The sequence below is a fragment of the Oncorhynchus keta genome, chromosome 22 (genome assembly GCF_023373465.1).
Source record: "Oncorhynchus keta strain PuntledgeMale-10-30-2019 chromosome 22, Oket_V2, whole genome shotgun sequence".
NCBI lineage: Eukaryota > Metazoa > Chordata > Actinopteri > Salmoniformes > Salmonidae > Oncorhynchus > Oncorhynchus keta.
The window spans coordinates 42,132,868-42,160,628 of record NC_068442.1 but is presented as its reverse complement, the minus strand read 5'-3'; the positions used below and the strand labels follow the sequence as shown (position 1 = coordinate 42,160,628).

The window sequence follows — 27,761 nt, the reverse complement described above, 5'->3', positions numbered from 1 at the left end:
TATTCCCAGGGACATCATTTCAGCAGAACCTCATGGCCACTAGGGTGGCGCCTCACGTTTGCCCGGTGCAATTTGTTACGAGTCCTCTGTTATTTACACCTCTAGCTAGGGTCGTTGAAGTGGCCCTGCGCATGCAATCTCTCTCACCAACCTAGCCATTCACTCATCCACTCTTAACTTGTTGGATTGGATATCTGCATTTCCACCCTCTGGATTACTGAGTTTCTTTGCGCAGAGAATATGAAAGGATTCCACGAATTGAATTAGCTTTAAGGGCGTAACATTTTTAGTTCCATCATTCTTTCCAAACAATAATTTGATGCATATCGATTATTTGCTTTTCACAAGTTCGCGTGTGGGTATTTATTCCATATATTTTTCGTGAGTAAAGTAAATTATCACAACGATACCTATTTTTCACCGGATGATAATGGTTATTCCTATTCTCTGACCTCTATTGAACATAGCCTACTATCCATCACCAAGACTGTTGCGTTCTTCCAGAGACAACACACGGTGCAGGCTACTCATCGGATGACAGTCCGCTGCAATCCGTAGCCTATCAAGTGCCTTCTTTTATTTTCGGCAATGCAATAACGTTTTGCCGTGCCTTTAACCGTGGTAAAACTCAAGAGCAATAACGCAAGTTGAGGAAACGAACAATGTAACACCCACAGTGTCCGACAGGTAAGTATAACCTTCGTTTTGTGATGTGGGCTCAATTATCGGACGACGGGAAATAGCCTACAACATTTTGAGTTACTCTATTCGTTCTGGAAAACCAACATTCACATACTTGGTCAAATAAATCCAGACGTTCCATTCAGTTATGAACGTTTTGTTTATGGACATATCTGTGGTAGCGTTTGTTTATTGTCTCCAGAATATAATAAAAATGATTCATGCGGCGATGTGGAGAAATGTGACTTTATAGTGTGCCACCTGGCAGGATCAAACATTATAGGCTAATGTGGCTCTCTTGAGTCTATTTCTGCACGTATTTGAACGTGAAATGTGCCTGTTATGGGTATCAGTAGTTTGTCGATGAACCCGAGACGATTAAAACCCACTAATTGTAGAATGTAGCTGAGAACAATATGAAACTCAAGGTATAGGCTACCATATCAACCTATACCTCACATTCAATTTAAGTATTACTATGAACTATGTTATGCTTAAATAACAGCTCTGACATGTATTACCCCCCCAAAAAAAAAAAAATCCAAAACATTGATTTGTACTTTGGGGACACAGTGCTGCTTGCATGAATGTCTTATTGAAGAGGATATCACACACACACACACACACACACACACACACACACACACACACACACACACACACACACACACACACACACACACACACACACACACACACACACACACACACACACACACACACACACACACACACACACACACACACAGTCAGAATGAAGTGGTTATGCTGCAGGTCTGGATGCTGAGCCCACTCACTGACAAATGAACACAGAGAGGGGAAAAAGACAACTCAATAAGAAAGGATTGTTAAGGTCGCCTGTCCTCTCTCTGACTCTATCACGCCATCTCACCCTTATTCTTTCACCTTCAGCAGAGGCAATGCTGCAATGGACTGATTTCCCATGGGACTCTGCAGTGTTGTCCATATGTGGCTAACAGGATATGAGATCAGAAGATAACAGCTACAACATAGAGAGGATACGCCATGTCATACTGTAGGCTACTTACAGTGCAATCCCATTGGCTTCTGTTGATGGAGCTGATAGCCCATGTCTTGAATGAGTAATTACATCTTAATTACGATCATGTTTTGAAATTGAGAATAAGGTTATTGTAGTAAAATAAATCCCTGCACTATACTCCCCTCTCCACCTTCATTACATAAGCATTCCTTGTGTTCTAAAAGTTCCATATCTCTCATGTCAAAGTCTCTCTCTGGCATTTTAACTTCTGAGATCTAAGTGATGATTTAAAATACTTATTCAACTGGTTGTTTGGATCCTGGATGCAGATTGGATGAGCAGCGTTTCCAAGCCGTGCTGTATTGGCGGTCAAAGGCACACCTTTGCCTGCTAACAGTTGATTACTTTGCCTTACTGTGCCTCCATAAGAATATCATGTTCATGTAGCTTTCCGAATCGTCTCCTGCAGCAGGGGTTAATGTAAGCCTCGCTGTCTGCCTGTCCGACCTCGGAAACAATCTTTCACTTTTGAATTTCAAGCTTTTTGGCACACACAGGAGAAACGTCCTCTATCGTGTCGGACCGAACAACACCATTTACCCATGACTGTATTCACGATACAGCACTTCCTCTTGTGCCTTTGCTTACATACAGCACTTTAAGTGAGGTGAGAGTGCAGTCGGGTTAAAACGTCTCATTTACCAGAGGAGGATAGTCAAAGATCTCAGGAGAGAAGACTTCATTGACCACTAAAGCAGCTACTGTAGCGAGCTGATCTAATAGCAAATCAAATCAAATCAAAATTTTATTTGTCACAGAATACACCCCTTCTGGATGGTTAGCAGATGTTAAATGCGAGTGTAGCGAAATGCTTGTGCTTCTAGTTCCGACAATGCAGTGATAACCTTTTTTAACAAGTAAAACTCTAACTAACAATTCCAAAACTACTGTCTTATACACAGTGTAAGGGGATAAGGTTGAATATGTACATAAGGATATATGAATGAGTGATGGTACAGAGCAGCATACAGTAGATGGTATTGTCCTTAGTGTCCTTGTTCCTGTCGTTGTGTTTGCACCAGATACTGTTTCGGTTTTCAGTATAGTTTCTTCATGTATAGTTTTTCCTTCATTAAAATATCATGAATCATATGAGATGCACTGTGATGGTCTCAGAAAAGTCATGAAGAACAAGGAACACACCAGGCAGGTGTAGACAAAGTAAACAAAGTGGCATAGTTAAATGTGGCTAGTGATAAACTTTCAGTGTTCAGAGATGCAGCCAAGAGGCCCATGATCACTCTGGATGAACTGCAGAGATCTACAGCTGAGGTGGGAGACTCTGTCCATAGGACAACAATCAGTCATATTGCACAAATCTGGCCTTTATGGAAGAGTGGCAAGAAGAAAGCCATTTCTTAAAGATATCCATAAAAGTGTTGTTTAAAGTTTGCCACAAGCCACCTGGGAGACACACCAAACATGTGGAAGAAGGTGCTCTGGTCAGATGAAACCAAAATTGAACTTTTGGCAACAATGCAAAAAGTTATGTTTGGCGTAAAAGCAACACAGCTCATCACCCTAACACAACATCCCCACTGTCAAACATGGTGGTGGCAGCATCATGGTTTAAACAGGGAAGATGGTTAAAATTGATGGGAAGATGGATGGAGCCAAATACAGGACCATTCTGGAAGAAAACCTATGGAGTCTGCAAAAGACCTGAGACTGGGATGGAGATTTGTCTTCCAACAAGACAATGATCCAAAACATTAAGCAAAATTAAATGGAATGGTTCAAAAATAAACATATCCAGGTGTTAGAATGGCCAAGTCAAAGTCAGACCTGAATCAGAGAATCTGTGGAAAGAACTGAAAACTGCTGTTCAGCAAATGCCAGCCAACCTCACTGAGATCGAGCTGTTTTGCAAGGAGGAATGGGAAAAAATGTCAGTCTCTCGATGTGCAACAGATAGAGACATACCCCAAGGCTTACAGCTGTAATCGCAGCAAAGGTACAAAGTATTAACTTAAGGGCTGAATAATTTTGCAATTTTTCAGTTTTTGATTTGTTAATAAAGTTTGAAATATCCAATAAATGCCGTTCCACTTCATGATTGTGTCCCACTTGTTGTTGATTCTTCACAAAAAAATACAGTTTTATATCTTTATGTTTGAAGCCTGAAATGTGGCAAAAGGTCGCAAAGTTCAAGGGGGCCGAATACTTTCGCAAGGCACTGTATATTATTGCTAGATTGATATTTAAAATATTGAAAAGCCAAGATTTAATAGTTGCAGGATCCTGGTGTTTCCAAGTGCAAAGTTAGAGATGGATCTATCAAAAGATGAATGTCATTATCTAACAATGAGTGAGAGACCTTGTGGGCTGAGTAGGAGCATTCAAAACCCAAAGACCATGATGAAACCACAGGGTTTCTTCATCAGTTGTAATGTAATTGGACAAAGAGTAACTATCCACTGTGTTAGCTGGACGGCTGCTTGGCCAGAGGGGAACGAAAATAGACTATTATTGGAGATCAGTTCTGCTCTGTCTGTCCAAACATACAAACATTGATACGACAGGCAAAGCGCACTTAAGATTTGCACCTGTCTCTATAAGATTTAAAACAAATAGAATATTTAACGATCAATCAAACATGGATGTTGTAGTTCTTCCGCATTCGGGGTAAGAATTTAGATTTTATCCGTGTGAAATGACTGTGGTGGGTTCTTCTCTTTCTGTTTGCACAGCAGCTTTTGGGGTTGGTGAAAGCACCATGCTGCTCTGCCGAGTGCTCAGGGCCATCTGCAGTACGAGTACAGCAGCAGAGCATTGAAACACTGCCAAGGTGAATGAAGACTGTCAGGCCAGAGTTGGAGGCAGAGCTGGGGGCAGATCCCTGGCACAGCACCTCACCAGGACTTGCCTCGCTCTTGGAACACTACTACTGTACTTAGGAATTGTTCGTTTATCTAGGGTGACTCATCAGCTACACTCTCTGGTGTTGCTGTTTTTACTCCAGAACAAGGAAACCTTCTCAGAAACACAGTTCAGTTGTTCTAAGCTGATGTCAAACGTGCAGGCCTCTGCTTTCCTCAGCACCCAGGTAGGTGCTTGGCTGTACATTGGCAGGAGAAGAGTTGGGATGAGTTACCCCAGTGTTGTTAAAAGTGACTTGAGAAAGCCTCGTAAAGAGCTGTGTCAATGCAATCCCCCGAATGATCCATTTGTATCCAACTGTCCAGGCATTTAGTATGGTTGTAATGGATTCACTTTTATTTAACATTTATTTTAACAGGGAGTCATACTGAGACCAAGGTCTCTTTCACAGATGAGCCCTATACACATCAATATACACTATACAAATCAGTATACACTATACACATCAATATACACTATACAAATCAGTATACACTATACAAATCAGTATACACTATACACATCAATATACACTATACACATCAGTATACACTATACACATCAATATACACTATACACATCAATATACACTATACACATCAATATACACTATACACATCAGTATACATCTCAATACACGAAAAGCATAACAGTCATAGAAATCAAACACATTCTTCAGTGAAAAGGTACTAAACCATCCTTTTGAATTGCCCTACTGCAGGGCTTCCCAAACTCGGTCCTGGCCCCAAATTCATGATGAATAACATCTGTTCATTTTAGCAAAACCTGCAACATGCTAGCTAAGTCGTAGTTCACTCGTACTGCCGTTTACACAGTCAAGCTTCAAGTGCATGCCGATTTAGCTAGGCGCTGATTTAGCTAACTAAAGTACTTTGTGTGGAGAACATTTCTGCGAGCCAGGGTGTGCCCTATAAGTATTCCCATCTCATGGAGGCTCTTTGAGTTAAATCCTCAAACCAGTTCTCCTCTGGGGGCTCTTTGAGTTACACCTGCAGTCCAGTTCTCCTCTGGTGGCTCTGTGAGTTAAACCTGCAGACCAGTTCTCCTCTGGGGGCTCTGTGAGTTAAACCTGCAGACCAGTTTTCCTCTGGGGGCTCTGTGAGTTAAACCTGCAGACCAGTTCTCCTCTGGGGGCTCTGTGAGTTAAACCTGCAGACCAGTTCTCCTCTGGGGGCTATGTGAGTTAAACCTGCAGACCAGTTCTCCTCTGGGGGCTCTTTGAGTTAAACCTGCAGACCAGTTTTCCTCTGGGGGCTCTGTGAGTTATATCCGCAGACCAGTTCTCCTCTGGGGGCTCTGTGAGTTGAGTTAAACCCACAGACCAGTTCTCCTCTGGGGGATCTGTGAGTTGAGTTAAACCCTCAAACCAGATCTCCTCTGGAGGCTCTGTGAGTTAAACCCGCAGACCAGTTCTCCTCTGGGTGCTCTGTGAGTTGAGTTAAACCCGCAGACCAGCTCTCCTCTGGGGGCTCTGTGAGTTGAGTTAAACCCTCAAACCAGTTCTCCTCTGGGGGCTCTGTGAGTTAAACCTGCAGACCAGTTCTCCTCTGGGGGCTCTGTGAGTTAAACCTGCAGACCAGTTCTCCCCTGGGGGCTCTGTGAGTTAAACCTGCAGACCAGTTCTCCTCTGGGGGCTCTGTGAGTTAAACCTGCAGACCAGTTCTCCTCTGGGGGCTCTGTGAGTTAAACCTGCAGACCAGTTCTCCTCTGGGGGCTCTGTGAGTTAAACCTGCAGACCAGTTCTCCTCTGGGGGCTCTGTGAGTTAAACCTGCAGACCAGTTCTCCCCTGGGGGCTCTGTGAGTTAAACCTGCAGACCAGTTCTCCTCTGGGGGCTCTGTGAGTTAAACCTGCAGACCAGTTCTCCTCTGGGGGCTCTCTGGGTTAAACCCGCAGACCAGTTCTCCTCTGGGGGCTCTGTGAGTTGAGTTAAACCCTCGAACCAGTTCTCCTCTGGGGGCTCTGTGAGTTAAACCTGCAGGATCTTGAAGAAAATGTTAAAGAGGTAGAGTCTTGAAGAGAGTGTTGAAGCATTAAAGTGTTGAAGTGGAAGTCTTGAAGAGAGTGTTGAAGAGGAAGTCTTGAAGAGAGTGTTGTAGAGGTAGAGTCTTGAAGAGAGTGTTGAAGAGGTAGAGTCTTGAAGAGAGTGTTGAAGAGGTAGAGTCTTGAAGAGAGTGTTGAAGAGGTAGAGTCTTGAAGAGAGTGTTGAAGAGGAAGTCTTGAAGAGTGTGTTGAAGAGGGAGTCTTGAAGAGTGTGTTGAAGAGGGAGTCTTGAAGAGAGTGTTGAAGAGGAAGTCTTGAAGAGAGTGTTGAAGAGGTAGAGTCTTGAAGCGGTAGAGTCTTGAAGAGTGTGTTGAAGAGGTAGAGTCTTGAAGAGAGTGTTGAAGAGGTAGAGTCTTGAAGCGAGTGTTGAAGAGGTAGAGTCTTGAAAAGAGTGTTGAAGAGGAAGTCTTGAAGAGAGTGTTGAAGAGGTAGAGTCTTGAAGCGGTAGAGTCTTGAAGAGTGTGTTGAAGAGGGAGTCTTGAAGAGAGTGTTGAAGAGGAAGTCTTGAAGAGAGTGTTGAAGAGGTAGAGTCTTGAAGCGGTAGAGTCTTGAAGAGTGTGTTGAAGAGGTAGAGTCTTGAAGAGAGTGTTGAAGAGGTAGAGTCTTGAAGAGAGTGTTGAAGAGTCTTGAAGAGTGTGTTGAAGAGGTAGAGTCTTGAAGAGTCTTGAAGAGAGTGTTGAAGAAGTCTTGAAGAGAGTGTTGAAGAGTCTTGAAGAGAGTGTTGAAGAGGTAGAGTCTTGAAGAGAGTGTTGAAGAGGGAGTCTTGAAGAGTGTGTTGAAGAGGGAGTCTTGAAGAGAGTGTTGAAGAGGGAGTCTTGAAGAGTGTGTTGAAGAGGAAGTCTTGAAGAGTGTGTTGAAGAGGAAGTCTTGTGTGTTGAAGAGGTAGAGTCTTGAAGAGAGTGTTGAAGTGGTAGAGTCTAGAAGAGAGTGTTGAAGAGGTAGAGTCTTGAAGCGGTAGAGTGTTGAAGAGAGTGTTGAAGAGGTAGAGTCTTGAAGAGAGTGTTGAAGAGGGAGTCTTGAAGAGAGTGTTGAAGAGGTAGAGTCTTGAAGAGTGTGTTGAAGAGGAAGTATTGAAGAGAGTGTTGAAGCGGTAGAATCTTGAAGAGAGTGTTGAAGTGACAGAGTCTTGAAGAGTGTGTTGAAGAAGTAGAGTCTTGAAGAGAGTATTGAGAGTATTGAAGAGTGTGTTGAAGAGGTAGAGTCTTGAAGAGAGTGTTGAAGAAGAAGTCTTGAAGAGTGTGTTGAAGAGGTAGAGTCTTGAAGAGGTAGAGTCTTGAAGAGAGTGTTGAAGGGGAAGTCTTGAAGAGAGTGTTGAAGAGGTAGAGTCTTGAAGAGAGTGTTGAAGAGGTAGAGTCTTGAAGAGAGTGTTGAAGAGGGAGTCTTGAAGAGTGTGTTGAAGAGGGAGTCTTGAAGAGAGTGTTGAAGAGGGAGTCTTGAAGAGTGTGTTGAAGAGGAAGTCTTGAAGAGTGTGTTGAAGAGGTAGAGTCTTGAAGAGAGTGTTGAAGTGGTAGAGTCTAGAAGAGAGTGTTGAAGAGGTAGAGTTTTGAAGAGAGTGTTGAAGCGGTAGAGTGTTGAAGAGGTAGAGTCTTGAAGAGAGTGTTGAAGAGGGAGTCTTGAAGAGAGTGTTGAAGAGGTAGAGTCTTGAAGAGTGTGTTGAAGAGGAAGTATTGAAGAGAGTGTTGAAGCGGTAGAATCTTGAAGAGAGTGTTGAAGTGACAGAGTCTTGAAGAGTGTGTTGAAGAAGTAGAGTCTTGAAGAGAGTATTGAGAGTATTGAAGAGTGTGTTGAAGAGGAAGTCTTGAAGAGTGTGTTGAAGAGGTAGAGTCTTGAAGAGGTAGAGTCTTGAAGAGAGTGTTGAAGGGGAAGTCTTGAAGAGAGTGTTGAAGAGGTAGAGTCTTGAAGAGAGTGTTGAAGAGGAAGTCTTGAAGAGTGTGTTGAAGAGGTAGAGTCTTGAAGAGAGTGTTGAAGAGGTGGAGTCTTGAAGAGAGTGTTGAAGAGAGTCTTGAAGAGTGTGTTGAAAAGAAAGAGACTTGAAGAGTGTGTTGAAGAGGTAGTCTAGAAGAGAGTTTTGAAGTGGTAGAGTCTAGAAGAGAGTTTTGAAGTGGTAGAGTCTAGAAGAGAGTGTTGAAGTGGTAGAGTCTAGAAGAGAGTGTTGAAGAGGTAGAGTCTTGAAGAGAGTGTTGAAGAGGTAGAGTCTTGAAGAGAGTGTTGAAAAGGTAGAGTCTTGAAGAGTGTGTTGAAGAGGTAGAGTCTTGAAGAGTGTGTTGAAGAGGTAGAGTCTTGAAGAGAGTGTTGAAGAGGTGGTGAGTAGTGTGTGTGAGGATGTGGAGCTAAACAGAACAGATTGTATAGACCAAAACATGCTGTCCACACTACAGTTTTCCTTCTATCTGCAATCGATTGAATCCAAGCCAGAATCTGTGAAGAGCTGAACAGTGGAGAGCTGAGCAGAACAGTAGTGAACAGAGCTGGAACAGATGTAACCAGAAATCTATACAGATTATGGGGGGGGACAAAGAGTAGAACTCAGGAGGAGCAGACTAGCATACAGCAGGGGTCGAGATTAGAGCCCAACTAGTAGAGTAGAGAATAGCTTTACAGCGAGGTGTAGAGTGTTCATTCATCTCTCCGGAGTGCCCTGTCGGCACATAGAGCCTCAAATGGTCAAGGAGCGGGATGGAGATGGAGACGGACGCTCTCTCTTTCTCCACACACACTGAGGAACCCTGGGATGGTAGAGGACCATCTATAATACATCTCAGTAATCTATAAAGGAAAGCCATCATTGATCCAATGCTTTTATCAAGGGTGGAGGGAAAATAATTAATTCCATGCTGCACCTAAATGACCAGGAGAAAATCAAGTAATTGAACCAAAATGTTACATTTTGGCCAATGACTATCCATAACTGTCTGTCCTATTCCCCTCTACCTTTCTTTGTGGATAGCTGTCCATAACTGTCTGTCCTTTGCCCCTCTGCCTTTCTTTGTGGATAGCTGTCCATAACTGTCTGTCCTATTCCCCTCTGCCTTTCTTTGTGGATAGCTGTCCATAACTGTCTGTCCTTTGCCCCTCTGCCTTTCTTTGTGGATAGCTGTCCATAACTGTCTGTCCTATTCCCCTCTGCCTTTCTTTGTGGATAGCTGTCCATAACTGTCTGTCCTTTGCCCCTCTGCCTTTCTTTGTGGATAGCTGTCCATAACTGTCTGTCCTTTGCCCCTCTGCCTTTCTTTGTGGATAGCTGTCCATAACTGTCTGTCCTTTGCCCCTCTGCCTTTCTTTGTGGATAGCTGTCCATAACTGTCTGTCCTTTGCCCCTATGCGTTTCTTTGTGGATAGCTGTCCATAACTGTCTGTCCTTTGCCCCTCTGCCTTTCTTTGTGGATAGCTGTCCATAACTGTCTGTCCTATTCCCCTCTGCCTTTCTTTGTGGATAGCTGTCCATAACTGTCTGTCCTTTGCCCCTCTGCCTTTCTTTGTGCATAGCTGTCCATAACTGTCTGTCCTTTGCCCCTATGCGTTTCTTTGTGGATAGCTGTCCATAACTGTCTGTCCTTTGCCCCTCTGCCTTTCTTTGTGGATAGCTGTCCATAACTGTCTGTCCTTTGCCCCTCTGCCTTTCTTTGTGGATAGCTGTCCATAACTGTCTGTCCTTTGCCCCTCTGCCTTTCTTTGTGGATAACTGTCCATAACTGTCTGTCCTATTCCCCTCTGCCTTTCTTTGTGGATAGCTGTCCATAACTGTCTGTCCTTTGCCCCTCTGCCTTTCTTTGTGGATAGCTGTCCATAACTGTCTGTCCTTTGCCCCTCTGCCTTTCTTTGTGGATAGCTGTCCATAACTGTCTGTCCTATTCCCCTCTGCCTTTCTTTGTGCATAGCTGTCCATAACTGTCTGTCCTTTGCCCCTCTGCCTTTCTTTGTGGATAGCTGTCCATAACTGTCTGTCCTTTGCCCCTCTGCCTTTCTTTGTGGATAGCTGTCCATAACTGTCTGTCCTTTGCCCCTCTGCCTTTCTTTGTGGATAGCTGTCCATAACTGTCTGTCCTTTGCCCCTCTGCCTTTCTTTGTGGATAGCTGTCCATAACTGTCTGTCCTTTGCCCCTCTGCCTTTCTTTGTGGATAGCTGTCCATAACTGTCTGTCCTTTGCCCCTCTGCCTTTCTTTGTGGATAGCTGTCCATAACTGTCTGTCCTTTGCCCCTCTGCCTTTCTTTGTGGATAGCTGTCCATAACTGTCTGTCCTTTGCCCCTCTGCCTTTCTTTGTGGATAGCTGTCCATAACTGTCTGTCCTATTCCCCTCTACCTTTCTTTGTGGATAGCTGTCCATAACTGTCTGTCCTATTCCCCTCTACCTTTCTTTGTGGATAGCTGTCCATAACTGTCTGTCCTATTCCCCTCTGCCTTTCTCTGTCTGTCCTTTGCCCCTCTGCCTTTCTCTGTCTGTCCTATTCCCCTCTACCTTTCTTTGTGGATAGCTGTCCATAACTGTCTGTCCTTTGCCCCTCTGCCTTTCTTTGTGGATAGCTGTCCATAACCAAATGTTGCTTGGCTCTGTTAATGTATCAGATGGGTCCTGTCTTTTAACTGAAATAACCAGAAACAACCTATTCAGCTTCCAGGGTTTGCTGCCTGTCTACTGGTGGGAAAATCGCATCCCTGGTTTACTGTAGATGGCTTCCCTTCAGGCAAATACATATTTCATTGAGTTGTCAACAAACATTAAACCAAACCTTATCTGGGTTAAAATGAGAAAGATGACGATTTTGTTCAAAAATGAAGTTATAATAACAAGGAAACAATGTTCTTCTGCAAGGTAGGCCCATTATAAGACAACATAAAATATGAGTCTGCTCTTGCAATAGAATCAACCCTTCTTAATTAGGTCTGAGGCTCTCTCCCTCTCTGTTCTCTATCCAGCCAAACATACTGTAACACGAAGAAGTTAGAGCCTACTGTAGCTCTGGATAACAGAATGACACAAATTACATTAACTCTGTGACCATGAATCCCATTTGGGTTGTGCTTTTTGTGCAAGATAGCAAGCCCAGGCATCCCATACAGCGACAAGGCTTCTACAATATAATATGCTCCCTGATAGCAAGCCCAGGCATCCCATACAGCGACAAGGCTTCTACAATATAATGTGTTCCCTGATAGCAAGCCCAGGCATCCCATACAGAGGCAAGGCTTTACGACTTCCACAATATAATTATAATGTGCTCCCTGTGCCCACTTTGAGATTTAGGGGGTTGCCACATGGGTAAGTGGATTTTAGTTTGGCTCTGAAAAATGAAGCTGTTCGTAACATGCTCCAGTCAGCTGTTTGAAGTAAGGTTGGAGCACCCAAGGTCTATAGGAAGATGTGATCTCTGTTGATTAGAATGGATTTGTAATTAAGACATTATAACCCAGAGATGGAGGCCAAGGTTTCTTTGATTGTGTCATCCCACTAATGGTTGAACATGGATTGAAGAATAGTATGCAGAGAATGAAGTGGGTGCACAGTTATTACAGTTCTGAAGATATTACGTTATTTCTCGAGGCTCTACGTTTCAGTCAGCTGCTTTGGATTGGATGACTGGTGCATTCTTAGAAGAAAGGATTACAAAAGGGTTCAGTGGCCGTCCCCATTGGAGAACCCTTTTAGGTTCCAGGTAGAACTCCCTTTGGTTCCATGTAGGTTCTAGAGAGAGCGAGAGAGACAGACAGACCGACACAGAGCTGTTGTGTGTGTGTGTGTGTGTGTGTGTGTGTGTGTGTGTGTGTGTGTGTGTGTGTGTGTGTGTGTGTGTGTGTGTGTGTGTGCGTGCGTGCGTGCGTGCGTGCGTGCGTGTATGTGTATGTGTATGTGTGTGTGTGTGTGTGTGTGTGTGTGTGAGAGAGAGAGAAAGAAAGAAAGAGAGAGAAAGAGAGAAAGAGCACTACAGCATAATTGAGTATCAGCTCACAGATGCCCTTCTCCCTAGAGGCCTGAAGGAAGGTAGGGCTCCAATCACTGGTGTGGCAGTCAGGCACATGTAATTCCTAGGAGATGAATGCCATAGTGGCGGCCATATTACAGCACAGATGTGCTCAGTGGTTGTGGTTTAGCTACACTGTTCTTACCGGGGGTATCATTTGAATTGCCATGCATTTGGACAATAAAGTATTGTACGTATCGCATAGATGGCTAGAGAAAACACTGGTTGGCAAGTGCAGTTTAGTTTAGGACTGTCTCGATCAATCATCTGTAAAAATGCCCAAGGTTCTCTTCTTCTCATACTCTCATGTAGAGAATGGTAGCATGCCTTATGGATATATGGCTATGTGCTCAAGCAGCAGAGGCAGAGAGGGGTAGTTCCTGCTGCAGAATGACCAAATCACCCTCTAGTGGCCTCATGGGTGGAATGTTATTAACATTCTTCATCATTGTATAATAAATAAACATTATTTTTTTAAACCCTCAGAAAATCTGGTGTTTCTATGTCAAACAGTTTTGTACAGTGATGACGATGATGTACACTGAACAAAAATAGAAACGCAACATGTGAGGTGTTGGTCACATGTTTCATGAGCTGAAATAAAAGATCCCAGAAATTTTCCACACGCACAAAAAGCTTATTTCTCTCAAATGTTGTGCACATATTTATTTACACCCCTGTTAGTGAGCATTTCTCCTTGACCAATATAATCCATCCACCTGACGGGTGTGGCATATCAAGAAGCTGATTAAACAGCATGATTATTACACAGGTGCACCTTGTGCCGGGGACAGTAAAAGGCCACTCTAAAATGTGAAGTTTTGTTACACAATACAATGCCACAGATGTCTCAAGTTTTGAGGGAGCGTGCAATTGGCATGCTGACTGCAGGAATGTCCACCAGAGCTGTTGCCAGAGAATTGAATGTTCATTTATTTACCATAAGCCGCCTCCAACGTTGTTTTAGAGAATTTGGCAGTATGTCCAACTGGCCGGCCTCACAACCACATGTATGGTGTTGTGCGGGCAAGAGGTTTGCGGATGTGAACGTTGTGAACAGAGTGTCTCATGGTGGCGGTGGGGCTTTGGTATTGGCAGACCTAAGCTATGGACAACAAACACAATTTCATTTTATAGATGGCAATTTGAATGCACAGAGATACCGTGACGAGATCCTGAGGCCCATTGTCGTGCCATTCATCCGCCGACATCACCTCATGTTTCAGCATGATAACATGATCCATGTTGCAAGGATCTGTACACAACTCCTGGAAGCTGAATATGTCCCAGTTCTTCCATGGTCTGCATACTCACCAGACATGTCACCCATTGAGCATGTTTGGGATGCTCTGGGTTGAAGTGCACGACAGCGTGTTCCAGTTCCCCGACAATATCCAGCAACTTTGCACAGCCATTGAAGAGGAGTGGGACAACATTCCACAGACCACAATCAACAGCCTGATCAACTCTAGACGAAGGAGGTCTGTCGCACTGCATGATGCAAGTGGTGGTCACACCAGATACATGCTCCTTCCTTTTTTTAAATCTGTGACCAACAGATACATATCTGTATTCCCAGTCATGTGAAATCTATAGATTAGGGCCTAATGAATTTGTTTCAATTGACTGATTCCTTTATATCAACTGTAACTCAGTAAAATCTTTGAAATTGTTGCACGTTGCGTTTATATTTTTCTTTCAGTGTATATAAAGTGTAATATTGGGATGCAAACTCAAAATGGAATACATTTCAACTCTATATCTGACATGGCACCATGTGTGTGAGGTGCATACTGTTGTTTCAAAGTAGATGTGTTTAAGACTACCAAGAACAACTCTGTGTGACCCTGATGTAGCCCACTGAGGTGAAAGGTTATCCGCTTGGTAAAGTTAGAGCTTTGACCCCTACTCATCAAAACTTTCTGAAAACATCCTACCTCTACTTTTAGGCCACAGTGTCAATGACTAAACCATTGGTAGGAGCCTGCTTGGTGAAGTGATACACCTCCAGCTCGCAATGGTTAAAAATACACTCCTATTGCAAGCTGTTGGCTTTGAAACACTCTTAATATGTGATAATGTATGCCAAGACGGCCACGTTGAATTCCACCTTCAGAAGACGTGAGGCTGTGTGAGGGGCTGCTGATGACATCCTAGTGAAAAGGGATTTAGTCTGTGCCGGTACCCAGTGTATCCAACACCTGGGCTCTGCATATGGTAATGTGATTGCATGTGTAATGTGTTGATGTCCATGACTGTTTGGGGATATTGTTCAGTGACAGTGTAACATCGCTAGGCCTATGTGGATGTGATGTCATGTGTGAATGTGATCTGGAAGGGGTGTTTGGAATACATATCCCTGTCTTGTGACAGGTTTGTGTGTTATGAATGTGATTTGCATTTGTAAAATATAGCGCCTTTCACTAGGTCTTCAAGAGCTCTTATCGTTTTCTAGGGGAAACTCACTCCATCCACCATCAATGTGTAGGCCTAATACTTTGGCATGAATTGCTAAATGTAAAAAGATACTTACTGTGCATCCAAAATGGCACCCTATTCCCTACATAGAGCACTATATAGGAAATAGGGTACAATTTTAACCGTCAGTGTCTTATCCAATTCAATTATTCCCTCTCTCTCCTCACTCTCTTCTCTCTCTCTAATCCTTTAATTAATTAACAATGGCATAAAATAAACTGGATCAACTGAAGTGGATAGTTGGCTTGGGAGAGGACAGTTAGTCTCTCTATTAGTCTGTACTGCAGATGGTCTCTATTAGACTGTACTGCAGATGTCCTCTATTAGTCTGTACTGCAGATGGTCTCTATTAGTCTGTACTGCAGATGTTCTATATTAGTCTGTACTGCAGATGGTCTCTATTAGTCTGTACTGCAGATGTTCTATATTAGTATGTACTGCAGATGTTCTATATTAGTCTACTGCAGATAGTCTATATTAGTCTCTACTGCAGATGGTCTCTATTAGTCTACTGCAGATGGTCACTATTAGTCTACTGCAGATGGTCTCTATTAATCTACTACATATGGTCGCTATTAGTCGACTGATGGTATCCATTAGTCTACTGCAGATTGTCTCTATTAGTCGACTGCAGATGGTCTCCATTAGTCTACTGCAGATGGTCCTATTAGTCTGTACTGCAGATAGTCTCTATTAGTCTACTGCAGTTTTATTGCTGTTAGCATTAATCATAGAATTACATACATACCTTATTTATGGGATCTTTGTGGTGCCAACAGTCTAAAGCACTGGATGTCATGTGAAAGACAGTGAAGAACTGGAGGAAAAATGAGACTGCAAGGGAGTGAGATGGGCTGGATGAAGAAACAACAGGTTAATGGGATGAGAGATGGAGTGAGATGGGCTGGATGAAGAAACAACAGGTTAATGGGATAGGAGATGGAGTGAGATGGGCGGGATGGGATAGGAGATGGAGTGAGATGGGCTGGATGAAGAAACAACAGGTTAATGGGATAGGAGATGGAGTGAGATGGGCTGGGAAGAAACAACAGGTTAATGGGATAGGAGATGGGATGGGCTGGATGAAGAAACAACAGGTTAATGGGATAGGAGATGGAGTGAGATGGGCTGGATGAAGAAACAACAGGTTAATGGGATGGAGATGGAGTGAGATGGGCTGGATGAAGAAACAACAGGTTAATGGGATAGGAGATGGAGTGAGATGGGCTGGATGAAGAAACAACAGGTTAATGGGATGGGAGATGGAGTGAGATGGGCTGGATGAAGAAACAACAGGTTAATGGGATAGGAGATGGAGTGAGATGGGCTGGATGAAGAAACAACAGGTTAATGGGATAGGAGATGGAGTGAGATGGGCTGGATGAAGAAACAACAGGTTAATGGGATGGGAGATGGAGTGAGATGGGCTGGATGAAGAAACAACAGGTTAATGGGATGGGAGATGGAGTGAGATGGGCTGGATGAAGAAACAACAGGTTAATGGGATTGGAGATGGAGTGAGATGGGCTGGATGAAGAAACAACAGGTTAATGGGATGGGAGATGGAGTGAGATGGGCTGGATGAAGAAACAACAGGTTAATGGGATGGGAGATGGAGTGAGATGGGCTGGATGAAGAAACAACAGGTTAATGGGATGGGAGATGGAGTGAGATGGGCTGGATGAAGAAACAACAGGTTAAAGGGATGGGAGATGGAGTGAGATGGGCTGGATGAAGAAACAACAGGTTAATGGGATGAGAGATGGAGTGAGATGGGCTGGATGAAGAAACAACAGGTTAATGGGATAGGAGATGGAGTGAGATGGGCTGGATGAAGAAACAACAGGTTAATGGGATAGGAGATGGAGTGAGATGGGCTGGATGAAGAAACAACAGGTTAATGGGATAGGAGATGGAGTGAGATGGGCTGGATGAAGAAACAACAGGTTAATGGGATAGGAGATGGAGTGAGATGGGCTGGATGAAGAAACAACAGGTTAATGGGATTGGAGATGGAGTGAGATGGGCTGGATGAAGAAACAACAGGTTAAAGGGATGGGAGATGGAGTGAGATGGGCTGGATGAAGAAACAACAGGTTAATGGGATGGGAGATGGAGTGAGATGGGCTGGATGAAGAAACAACAGGTTAATGGGATAGGAGATGGAGTGAGATGGGCTGGATGAAGAAACAACAGGTTAATGGGATGGGAGATGGAGTGAGATGGGCTGGATGAAGAAACAACAGGTTAAAGGGATGAGAGATGGAGTGAGATGGGCTGGATGTAGAAACAACAGGTTAATGGGATGGGAGATGGAGTGAGATGGGCTGGATGAAGAAACAACAGGTTAATGGGATGAGAGATGGAGTGAGATGGGCGGGAGGATGGAGATGGAGGTGAAGAGGTTGATGAGACGCTAGATTAGAGGAGTGTGTGTGTGTGAACCTGTGTGCATGAGCATGTGCGAGGGAATAATGTGTGTGTGTGTGTGTGTGTGTGTGTGTGTGTGTGTGTGTGTGTGTGTGTGTGTGTGTGTGTGTGTGTGTGTGTGTGTGTGTGTGTGTGTGTGTGTGTGTGTGTATGAAAGGCTGCTTTAGGAAGCTATGCTTGGTCAGGGTTGACGAAACATCTCCCCAGCGTCATGGCAACAGAAATGTGTGCGGGTGATCGGCACACTTATAATGGTGATAGAGGGAGAATGATGAAGGGCTGTGTTGATAGGGACCAACCTACAGGTTACATGACACAGACATGGAGTGACACACACAAGAAACAACAGGTTAAAGGGATGAGAGACACAGATGGGCACACAAGAAACACACAAAGGGACACACACACACTGTCTTGTACAGAAACCTTGTGGGGATAATTCAGTCCCATTCAGTCCGTGCTTCTACACTGCATTGCTTGCTGTTTGGGGTTTTAGGCTGGGTTTCTGTACAACACTTTGAGATATCAGCTGATGTACGAAGGGCTATATAAATAAATTTGATTTTGATTTGATTCTTAACCCTAACCCTAACCCTAACCCTAACCCCTAACCCTAACCGGTACTCTTAACCTAACCCTAACCTTAACCTAACCCTAGCTCCTAATCCTAACCCTAAACCTAATTCTAACCCTCACACTAATTCTAACCTACACCCTAAACCCCCTAGAAATAGCATTTGACCTTGTGGGAACCAACAAAATGTCCCCAGTTGGTCAAAATTTTGTTTGTTTACTTCTGGTCCCCACACACTGCATCTCTCCAGGACCGAATTTCGGAGCCCTTTTCCTCTTAGATTGTTGACATAAAATGGCACAAGCATTCTTCGTTCTTACGTAATTCTGCAAATCTGAGGACATTTGGAACTGCTTACGTAAAGTCTTTACAATGGGCCCTTCCAGAAAAGTGTCCCTAAATGTACTTGGTCCATTGACAGAGACAGTGCGACTTGGTGCGGCAGCCTGTTTGTGTATTGCAGTCTTATCAGTGTTTGGGCTCTTCAGGCTGTGTAAGGGGATTGAAGGCTGCGACGGGCCATGGTATTGTTTCTCTAATCTGGGCCCAGCGGTGGTGTGTGTGAGTGGCTCATCCAGCTCTCTCTCCCTCCCTCTTTCTGTATTCTGTGTGTGTTTGTGAGAGAGCGAGAGAGAGAAATTCAGACAATGTTTATGTGTGTGTGTGTGTGTGTGTGTGTGTGTGTGTGTGTGTGTGTGTGTGTGTGTGTGTGTGTGTGTGTGTGTGTGTGTGTGTGTGTGTGTGTGTGTGTGTGTGTGTGTGTGTGTGTGTTTCTGCATGTGTTCATATGTGTAGAATCTCTAACAGGTGCCCATGTCCTATGACACATGGTGAAATAGCCAGGATTAGCTCTCTGCAAATATTGAAATGACATGACAAATGGAAGGGATTGTTCCATACTGATGGGATGGTTCCATACTGATGGGATGGTTCCATACTGATGGAATGGTTCCATACTGGTGGAATGGTTCCATACTGATGGGATGGTTCCATACTGATGGGATGGTTCCATACTGATGGGATGGTTCCATACTGGTGGGATGGTTCCATACTGATGGGATGGTTCCATACTGATGGGATGGTTCCATACTGATGGGAGGGTTCCATACTGATGGAATGGTTCCATACTGATGGGATGGTTCCATACTGATGGAATGGTTCCATACTGATGGAATGGTTCCATACTGATGGGATGGTTCCATACTGATGGGATGGTTCCATACTGATGGGATGGTTCCATACTGATGGGATGGTTCCATACTGATGGGATGGTTCCATACTGATGGGATGGTTCCATACTGATGGGATGGTTCCATACTGATGGAATGGTTCCATACTGATGGGATGGTTCCATACTGATGGAATGGTTCCATACTGATGGAATGCTTCCATACTGGTGGGATGGTTCCATACTGATGGGATGGTTCCATACTGATGGGATGGTTCCATACTGGTGGGATGGTTCCATACTGGTGGGATGGTTCCATACTGATGGGATGGTTCCATACTGATGGAATGGTTCCATACTGATGGGATGGTTCCATACTGATGGGATGGTTCCATACTGATGGAATGCTTCCATACTGGTGGGATGGTTCCATACTGATGGGATGGTTCCATACTGATGGGATGGTTCCATACTGATGGAATGGTTCCATACTGATGGGATGGTTCCATACTGATGGGATGGTTCCATACTGATGGAATGGTTCCATACTGGTGGGATGGTTCCATACTGATGGAATGGTTCCATACTGATGGGATGGTTCCATACTGATGGGATGGTTCCATACTGATGGAATGGTTCCATACTGATGGGATGGTTCCATACTGATGGAATGGTTCCATACTGATGGGATGGTTCCATACTGATGGGATGGTTCCATACTGATGGAATGGTTCCATACTAATGGAATGGTTCCATACTGATGGAATGGTTCCATACTGGTGGGATGGTTCCATACTGATGGAATGGTTCCATACTGATGGAATGGTTCCATACTGATGGAATGGTTCCATACTGATGGAATGGTTCCATACTGATGGGATGGTTCCATACTGATGGGATGGTTCCATACTAATGGAATGGTTCCATACTGATGGAATGGTTCCATACTGGTGGGATGGTTCCATACTGATGGAATGGTTCCATACTGATGGAATGGTTCCATACTGATGGAATGGTTCCATACTGATGGAATGGTTCCATACTGATGGGATGGTTCCATACTGATGGGATGGTTCCATACTGATGGAATGGTTCCATACTGATGGGATGGTTCCATACCTGACAGAGCTTGAGAAGATCTGCAAAGAAGAATGGGAGAAACTCCCCAAATACAGGTGTGCCAAGCTTGTAGTGTCATACCATCAGAAGACTCAATGCTGTCATCGCTGGCAAAAGTGCTTCAACAAAGTACTGAGTAAAGTGTCTGAACACTGTATCGCCATGTTATTTTAAATTGTTATTGCTATTCGTTAGTCCACCGTGTATTTACTCCACCGTGTATTTACTCCACTGTGTATTTATTCCACTGTGTATTTACTCCACCATGTATTTACTCCACTGTGTATTTATTCCACTGTGTATTTACTCCACCATGTATTTACTCCACTGTGTATTTATTCCACCATGTATTTACTCCACTGTGTATTTACTCCACTGTGTATTTATTCCACCATGTATTTACTCCATCGTGTATTTATTACACCATATATTTACTCCACTGTGTATTTACTCCACTGTGTATTTATTCCACCATGTATTTTCTCCACTGTGTATTTATTCCACCATGTATTTACTCCACCATGTATTTACTCCACTGTGTATTTACTCCACTGTGTATTTACTCCACCATGTATTTATTCCACCATGTATTTACTCCACCATGTATTTACTCCACTGTGTATTTACTCCACTGTGTATTTACTCCACTGTGTATTTACTCCACCATGTATTTACTCCACCGTGTATTTACTCCACTGTGTATTTACTCCACCATGTATTTACTCCACTGTGTATTTATTCCACTGTGTATTTACTCCACCATGTATTTACTCCACTGTGTATTTATTCCACCATGTATTTACTCCACTGTGTATTTATTCCACTGTGTATTTACTCCACCATGTATTTACTCCACTGTGTATTTACTCCACCATGTATTTATTCCACTGTGTATTTACTCCACTGTGTATTTACTCCACTGTGTATTTATTCCACTGTGTATTTATTCCACTGTGTATTTACTCCACTGTGTATTTACTCCACCGTGTATTTATTCCACTGTGTATTTATTCCACTGTGTATTTATTCCACTGTGTATTTACTCCACCGTGTATTTATTCCACTGTGTATTTACTCCTCATGTCACTATTTCTATTTGTTGGAAAAGGACCCGTAAATAAGCATTTCACTGTAAGTCTACACCTGTTGTCTACAAGGCATGTGACAAATAAAATTGGATTTGATTTGGTTTAGTTAAATTGTTTTTGCGTGTGTCGTGTGTCTGTGTGTCTTGGTCTTGGACTTACTATGTGTCTGCATGCCTGGCTGAGCACTTGGTTTTGAGTGTGTGTCAGCTTGCAGTGTGTCAGTCAGAATGTGTGCCAGTTTGCAGTGTGATCTATGTTAGCCCCTGTAGCAAACAGTCTATATACGACTATGGTGTGTGTGTCTGTGTGTGAATGTGTGTGTGTCTGTCAACAATGGACAGCCGAGATGGTGTGTACCCATGTTTTTATGCACAGTATTTCAGCCTATACCTAACTATACACTAGAATTGGCATCTGCCTGTCTGTCTGTCAGTATGACCGAAGTGTTCAATCTGACATCATCTGGATAGGTTGATTCCTAGGCATATCTCAGCTCCTTATCCCTCTGATGATGAGTCAGTGCTGTGAAACACACCACTGATAGCAGAGAGACTGACGACTCAAATATATGAATAACTCCCTTAATAAATCCCTTAATAACTAATAACTATTTGATGAAGAGGTTCTTCTTCACCACCATATTGTGATAGAAATAGAATGTATTGTTTGGACTTGGTGTAGCCCAGGTTACAGTGTAGTGGTGGATAAATAATGACAGTATATGGCACAGCTACAGTGAGAGCTCATCATTTGAATGGTAATTGGCTGAATTTGTCCAGATAATTCCAGTCTGGATACATCTAAGGAACCTACAGTAGAGCAATGTACTTGGTCTGAATCATCTTCAGGGTACACCTGCATGCACTTGCACATTCAAAGAGTGTAGTGACTGACGTCTGTACAACGTCATCCTGGATGTGAACTATTGTTTTTGTTTTTCGGACATGAACAGCACACTGTTGTCTTTTTCCCTCTCTGACCAGTTTGTAAATTTGCAGCCCCATCTTGTGGCAAGGATTTGTACTTCAAGATAACTTATTTTTATTATATATATATTTTTATTTTTTATTTTCTTCAAGATAACTTAGAAGGAAGTGTAGCCAGGAAACAGTAACATGGAGATTTAAATAAAATATATAGTTTTTTCCTAGCCATCGTACTTCTACATCTTTTCCTAGCCATCGTACTTCTACATCTTTTCCTAGCCATCGTACTTCTACATCTTTTCCTAGCCATCGTACTTCTACATCTTTTCCTAGCCATCGTACTTCTACATCTTTTCCTAGCCATCGTACTTCTACATCTTTTCCTAGCCATCGTACTTCTACATCTTTTCCGAGCCATCGTACTTCTACATCAACATTGCTTGCTGTTTGGGGGTTTAGACTGGGTTTCTGTACAGCACTTTGTGACATCTGCTGATGTAAGAAGGGCTTTATAAATAAATGTGATTGATTGATGATATGAAATGTTATTGGGGGTTTACTCTCCCGCCCTGGGGTTTCCTCTTCCACCCTGGGGTTTCCTCTCCCGCCCTGGGGTTTCCTCTCCCGCCCTGGGGTTTCCTCTCCCGCCCTGGGGTTTCCTCTCCCGCCCTGGGGTTTCCTCTCCCGCCCTGGGGTTTCCCCTCCCGCCCTGGGGCTTCCTCTCCCGCCCTGGGGTTTCCTCTCCCGCCTTGGGGCTTCCTCTCCCGCCCTGGGGTTTCCTCTTCCGCCCTGGGGTTTCCTCTCCCGCCCTGGGGTTTCCTCTCCCACCCTGGGGTTTCCCTCTCCCGCCCTGGGGTTTCCTCTCCCGCCTTGGGGCTTCCTCTCCCGCCCTGGGGCTTCCTCTCCCGCCTTGGGGTTTCCTCTCCCACCCTGGGGTTTCCTCTCCCACCTTGGGGTTTCCTCTCCCGCCTTGGGGCTTCCTCTCCTGCCTTGGGGCTTCCTCTCCCGCCTTGGGGTTTCCTCTCCCGCCTTGGGGCTTCCTCTCCCGCCTTGGGGCTTCCTCTCCCACCCTGGGGTTTCCTCTCCCTCCCTGGGGTTTCCTCTCCCGCCTTGGGGTTTCCTCTCCCGCCTTGGGGTTTCCTCTCCCTCCCTGGGGTTTCCTCTCCCACCCTGGGGTTTCCTCTCCCACCCTGGGGTTTCCTCTCCCACCCTGGGGTTTTCTCTCCCGCCTTGGGGTTTTCTCTCCCGCCTTGGGGTTTCCTCTCCCGCCTTGGGGTTTCCTCTCCCGCCTTGGGGTTTCCTCTCCCTCCCTGGGGTTTCCTCTCCCACCCTGGGGCTTCCTCTCCCTCCCTGGGGTTTCCTTTCCTGCCCTGGGGTTTCCTCTCCCACCCTCAGAACAATCTTCTGATGTGAGTACAGTACACAGGGGCCGATCTGTCATCGAGTCTTACCCCCCTATTCTATGTCATCTACAAGACCCTGCTAGGTAAAGTCCCCCCTTATCTCAGCTCGCTGGTCACCATAGCATCTCCCACCTGTAGCACACGCTCCAGCAGGTATATCTCTCTAGTCACCCCCAAAACCAATTCTTTCTTTGGTCGCCTCTCCTTCCAGTTTTCTGCTGCCAATGACTGGAACGAACTACAAAAATCTCTGAAACTGGAAACACTTATCTCCCTCACTAGCTTTAAGCACCAACTGTCAGAGCATCTTACAGATTACTGCACCTGTACATAGCCCACCTATAATTTAGCCCAAACAACTACCTCTTTCCCAACTGTATTTAATTTATTTATTTATTTTGCTCCTTTGCACCCCATTATTTTTAGTTCTACTTTGCACATTCTTCCATTGCAAAACTACCATTCCAGTGTTTTACTTGCTATATTGTATTTACTTTGCCACCATGGGCTTTTTTGCCTTTACCTCCCTTCTCACCTAATTTGCTCACATTGTATATAGACTTGTTTATACTGTATTATTGACTGTATGTTTGTTTTACTACATGTGTAACTCTGTGTCGTTGTATGTGTCGAACTGCTTTGCTTTATCTTGGCCAGGTCGCAATTGTAAATGAGAACTTGTTCTCAACTTGCCTACCTGGTTAAATAAAGGTGAAATAAAATTAAAATAAATAAAAATTCTCTTATCAAATGAGATGTCATTGAGAATACCAATGTCCTGGTCAAATAAAAACCAAACAAGTAATGAAATTAAATAGTAGTAAGAGAGGAGAACACCTCCACTGTTACAGAAGGCTACTGTACATTACAAGCAGGCATGTTGCAGTATACTAATCATCGACATTGTCTGAGATCATTGTACTGCCCATGATCTTCTCTCTTACAGGTTTTATTGCACACTTTGCTGAACGTGAGAGCCACTTTCTTCCCAAGAACAGGGTTTTTCAATCCTGGTCCTAGGGACCCAAATTAGTTTTTGCCCTAGCATTCACACACCTGATTCAAATTAAAGGCTTGATGAGGAGATGATTAGTTGAATGAAGTGTGCTAGGGCAAAAACAAAAATGCACATCCCAGGACCAGGATAGAGAAACACTGCCATAGAACAACATATTCATGTTTTATGGTATTCAGTTCGTCTGGGTCATGTTCTGAATGAAATGGGAAGGTACTATCTGAACATTAGTACACACATTCTCGTTTTCCGGTGCAAAACATTTTGCTACATTGTGTCCTACTGAATACGACCCAGGTTTCTGTTTGTCCAGTGGCCATCTGTGATGATTGTGCCACTTCCTGTGCCTTCAGAGTTTGATGGAGAGCTGGTCGGATGACAGCTGGAACTGTTGTCATAACCGGAGGAATTCTCGCCACGGTGATACTCTTGTGTATCATAGCAGTGCTCTGTTACTGTAGACTCCAGGTAGGTGTGTGTGAAAGAGAGATATTAAGCCTCAGAATCACTACAGTCTCTGTTCACTTATTTACTGTCACAACATCCCTCTCTCCGTCTCCCTCCCTCTTCCCCTCTGCCTTTCAGTATTACTGCTGTAAGAAGAATGGGTCAGAAGGGGACACCAGCTCCGTCACGCAGCCCCACTTTGCCTGCAACGCATGCAGTGCTCCCGGGGTGGACGGGACAGCCGTCACTCCCCTCTCCCTCTCCCCGGAACTCCCTGCCTCCCACGCCACGGGCCCCCCACGTAACTACTGCCCCACCTGTTCGCCCTACGAATCACCCTTCTATATCCGAACCACCGACGAGATGCACAATGGCGGCGAGCGCATCACCTACATGCCCACGCACTATGAGAACCTGGCTCTCGCCCTGCCCTCCCTGCATGGCTCCCTGCTGAGCACCAGCCAGCATCGCAGCAACCCAGCACCGGACTTCTACACCAACACTCGCGCTAGAAGTACAGACGTGTGACCCACTTCCGATGTCCTGTTGGCTCATTTGGTTGGAGCGTGGTGTTTTCTACTGCAGGGTTGTGAGCTCAATCCCTGCATAGGCCATGCACTGTGCACAGAATATTTGTTCATTATTGCTTTGGATAAAAGAGACTATGTTTTTATGAGGGTAATCTCTGGTAGCCACTGTGTCTCTCTGCTGACAACTAAAGAGAAGAGGATGAAAAAGGAGCATTGAGAGACATGAAGCTTTGACCTGGTCATGCACTTCCTTGTTCTTTCTCCCTACACTGTGTCAGCTAGCTTCCAGCTGGATTTGAGCACACTCAAACAGTATTGTTTTTAAAACAGAGGTAGTTATCATGTTTGTTGCTGTTTAATTAAAAACTAGACTCCTGTAATACAGAGGCAGGGAGCATCCCTTAGTGTTCAATAGACCAAGACCTATACGCTGTCTGGCGAGGTAGTGTGTGGGAATCTAATCTTCACTGTTCGAGGGCTATCAATATCGTGGTTTTACCTGGACCTACTCTTGTCATTTCCCTGTATCTGCCAAAAGAGATTCTGAACTACAAATAAAAGCAAATGTCATTTTCAAGTGAAGGTATTCAGAAGAAACGTAGCAAAAATAGTGAAGAGACCCTAACTCCTTCAGAGCTTTCTCTATGTAAGTTCTATGCACGCAAAATCCGAATTGGTTGGAGAGAAAAGTATAATGATGCAGCTGTCCAGCTTGTATGTTTTTTTCCCTCCAAATGTTTGTCATATGTAACTGGAACTATTGAAAGACTGTTGTCTATTGTTTTATGTTATTGAAAGAGGTATGTAGCCTACCATGGCTACTTTTGAGACAATGGAATTTGATCACATAATATAATAACTAGACTATTACAGTTTAAAGATAGTTTTCAAGTCAGGACAGGGGCATTTTGTAAGTGGGTGATGCAGTATTGCAGTTAGTGATGATTTGTCTGTCTCTGCACCTGTGTCATTAAGTGGACTACCATTCTTTGTGTAGAACACTGAAGGTACAGTACAGTTCAAATTGTATTTCTCTTCATTGACAATGATGCAAAAAGTTGGAAATGTATATATTACCAAATACATTGAAAGCATTTCTATTTGTTTGTCTCTTTGATTAACTGGCTGATGACTTTTTGGATTCGGTCATGATGCATTTTGAATTGGGGTGTGTAAGTCTGGTATGATTTAGATGTAGTTTGTGCCATTTGGTGTCCGCACTCTTCTGATCATCTAATTGTTGATTCTATGAACTGTACACATCCATGTATTTACACATTTGAGTGTTTATTTCATCTTATGAAGAACTTGAAATACAATATTTATGTAATTGGTAACTAAATACATAATTATTAACCTCGTTATATGGCACTCATTTTTAACCAATTATTAGACAACATTGCTTTGCCATGTAGGATATTATTTTGCCCAGGTGTCTTTTTATGTTTTAGTGTGAAACAGCAAAAAAATGACAGACATGTATGATAGGGGTGATATTAATGATTCTTAAAGCACCCCCATCAGCTACTTCTGTATAGAGCTGAAAAGCCCTATCATACCTGTGACAACAGCAATGCTCATATGGATACAACGATACCAACAGAAACATACATGTGTCTATTAAGTCCTTACACTTTTGATTCGATGTTACAGGTTTTTTTCACCAGTGCAAGTCTTGTACTTGTATTTTTGTCCAACATTAAATAAAGGAATGCATATATTGGAAAAAATGCTGTAAGATGTAGATTGAAGAAGGAAGCTGTTATAAAATGATTGTTCATGAAAAAGCAGTTGTGTGTTAGGGCGTTGTTTCTAGTGTTTATTTGCTCTTTAAAAAGGGGTGAAAAATGTGTGTCTGTTCAAAAGCTTCTATAAATCTGTCAATTTAAATCCGAACCAAGACAAAACATTTCAATTGAGAATATCAACCGAATTACATGCCCCATAAGAATACATT

General features: G+C 43.7%; 1 protein-coding gene across 3 annotated transcripts; it reads left to right on the top strand.

Moving 5' to 3' along the window:
- Window positions 1-93: 93 nt before the first annotated feature.
- Window positions 94-26,381, top strand: LOC118372586 (protein FAM163A-like). 3 transcript variants are annotated; one of them, XM_035758518.2, is made up of 3 exons: window positions 94-687; window positions 25,181-25,295; window positions 25,413-26,381. In XM_035758518.2, exons 2-3 carry the CDS (start codon window positions 25,203-25,205, stop codon window positions 25,800-25,802), a joined length of 483 nt encoding a protein of 160 aa, XP_035614411.1. In that variant the 5' UTR covers window positions 94-687; window positions 25,181-25,202; the 3' UTR covers window positions 25,803-26,381. The 3 variants fall into 3 exon arrangements, with proteins under 3 accessions (XP_035614411.1, XP_052331228.1, XP_035614410.1); XM_035758517.2 differs by lacking the exon at window positions 94-687 and adding an exon at window positions 24,724-25,040; XM_052475268.1 differs by lacking the exon at window positions 94-687 and having other exon boundaries at window positions 24,722-25,295.
- Window positions 26,382-27,761: the final 1,380 nt, after the last annotated feature.

Bases quoted from the DNA above. Each gene is read 5' to 3' on its own strand.
- LOC118372586 (XM_035758518.2), top strand. From the start codon at position 25,203: ATGACAGCTGGAACTGTTGTCATAACCGGAGGAATTCTCGCCACGGTG. The intron at 25,296-25,412 runs GTAGGTGTGTGT...TCTGCCTTTCAG, and splicing joins TCTGTTACTGTAGACTCCAG to TATTACTGCTGTAAGAAGAA.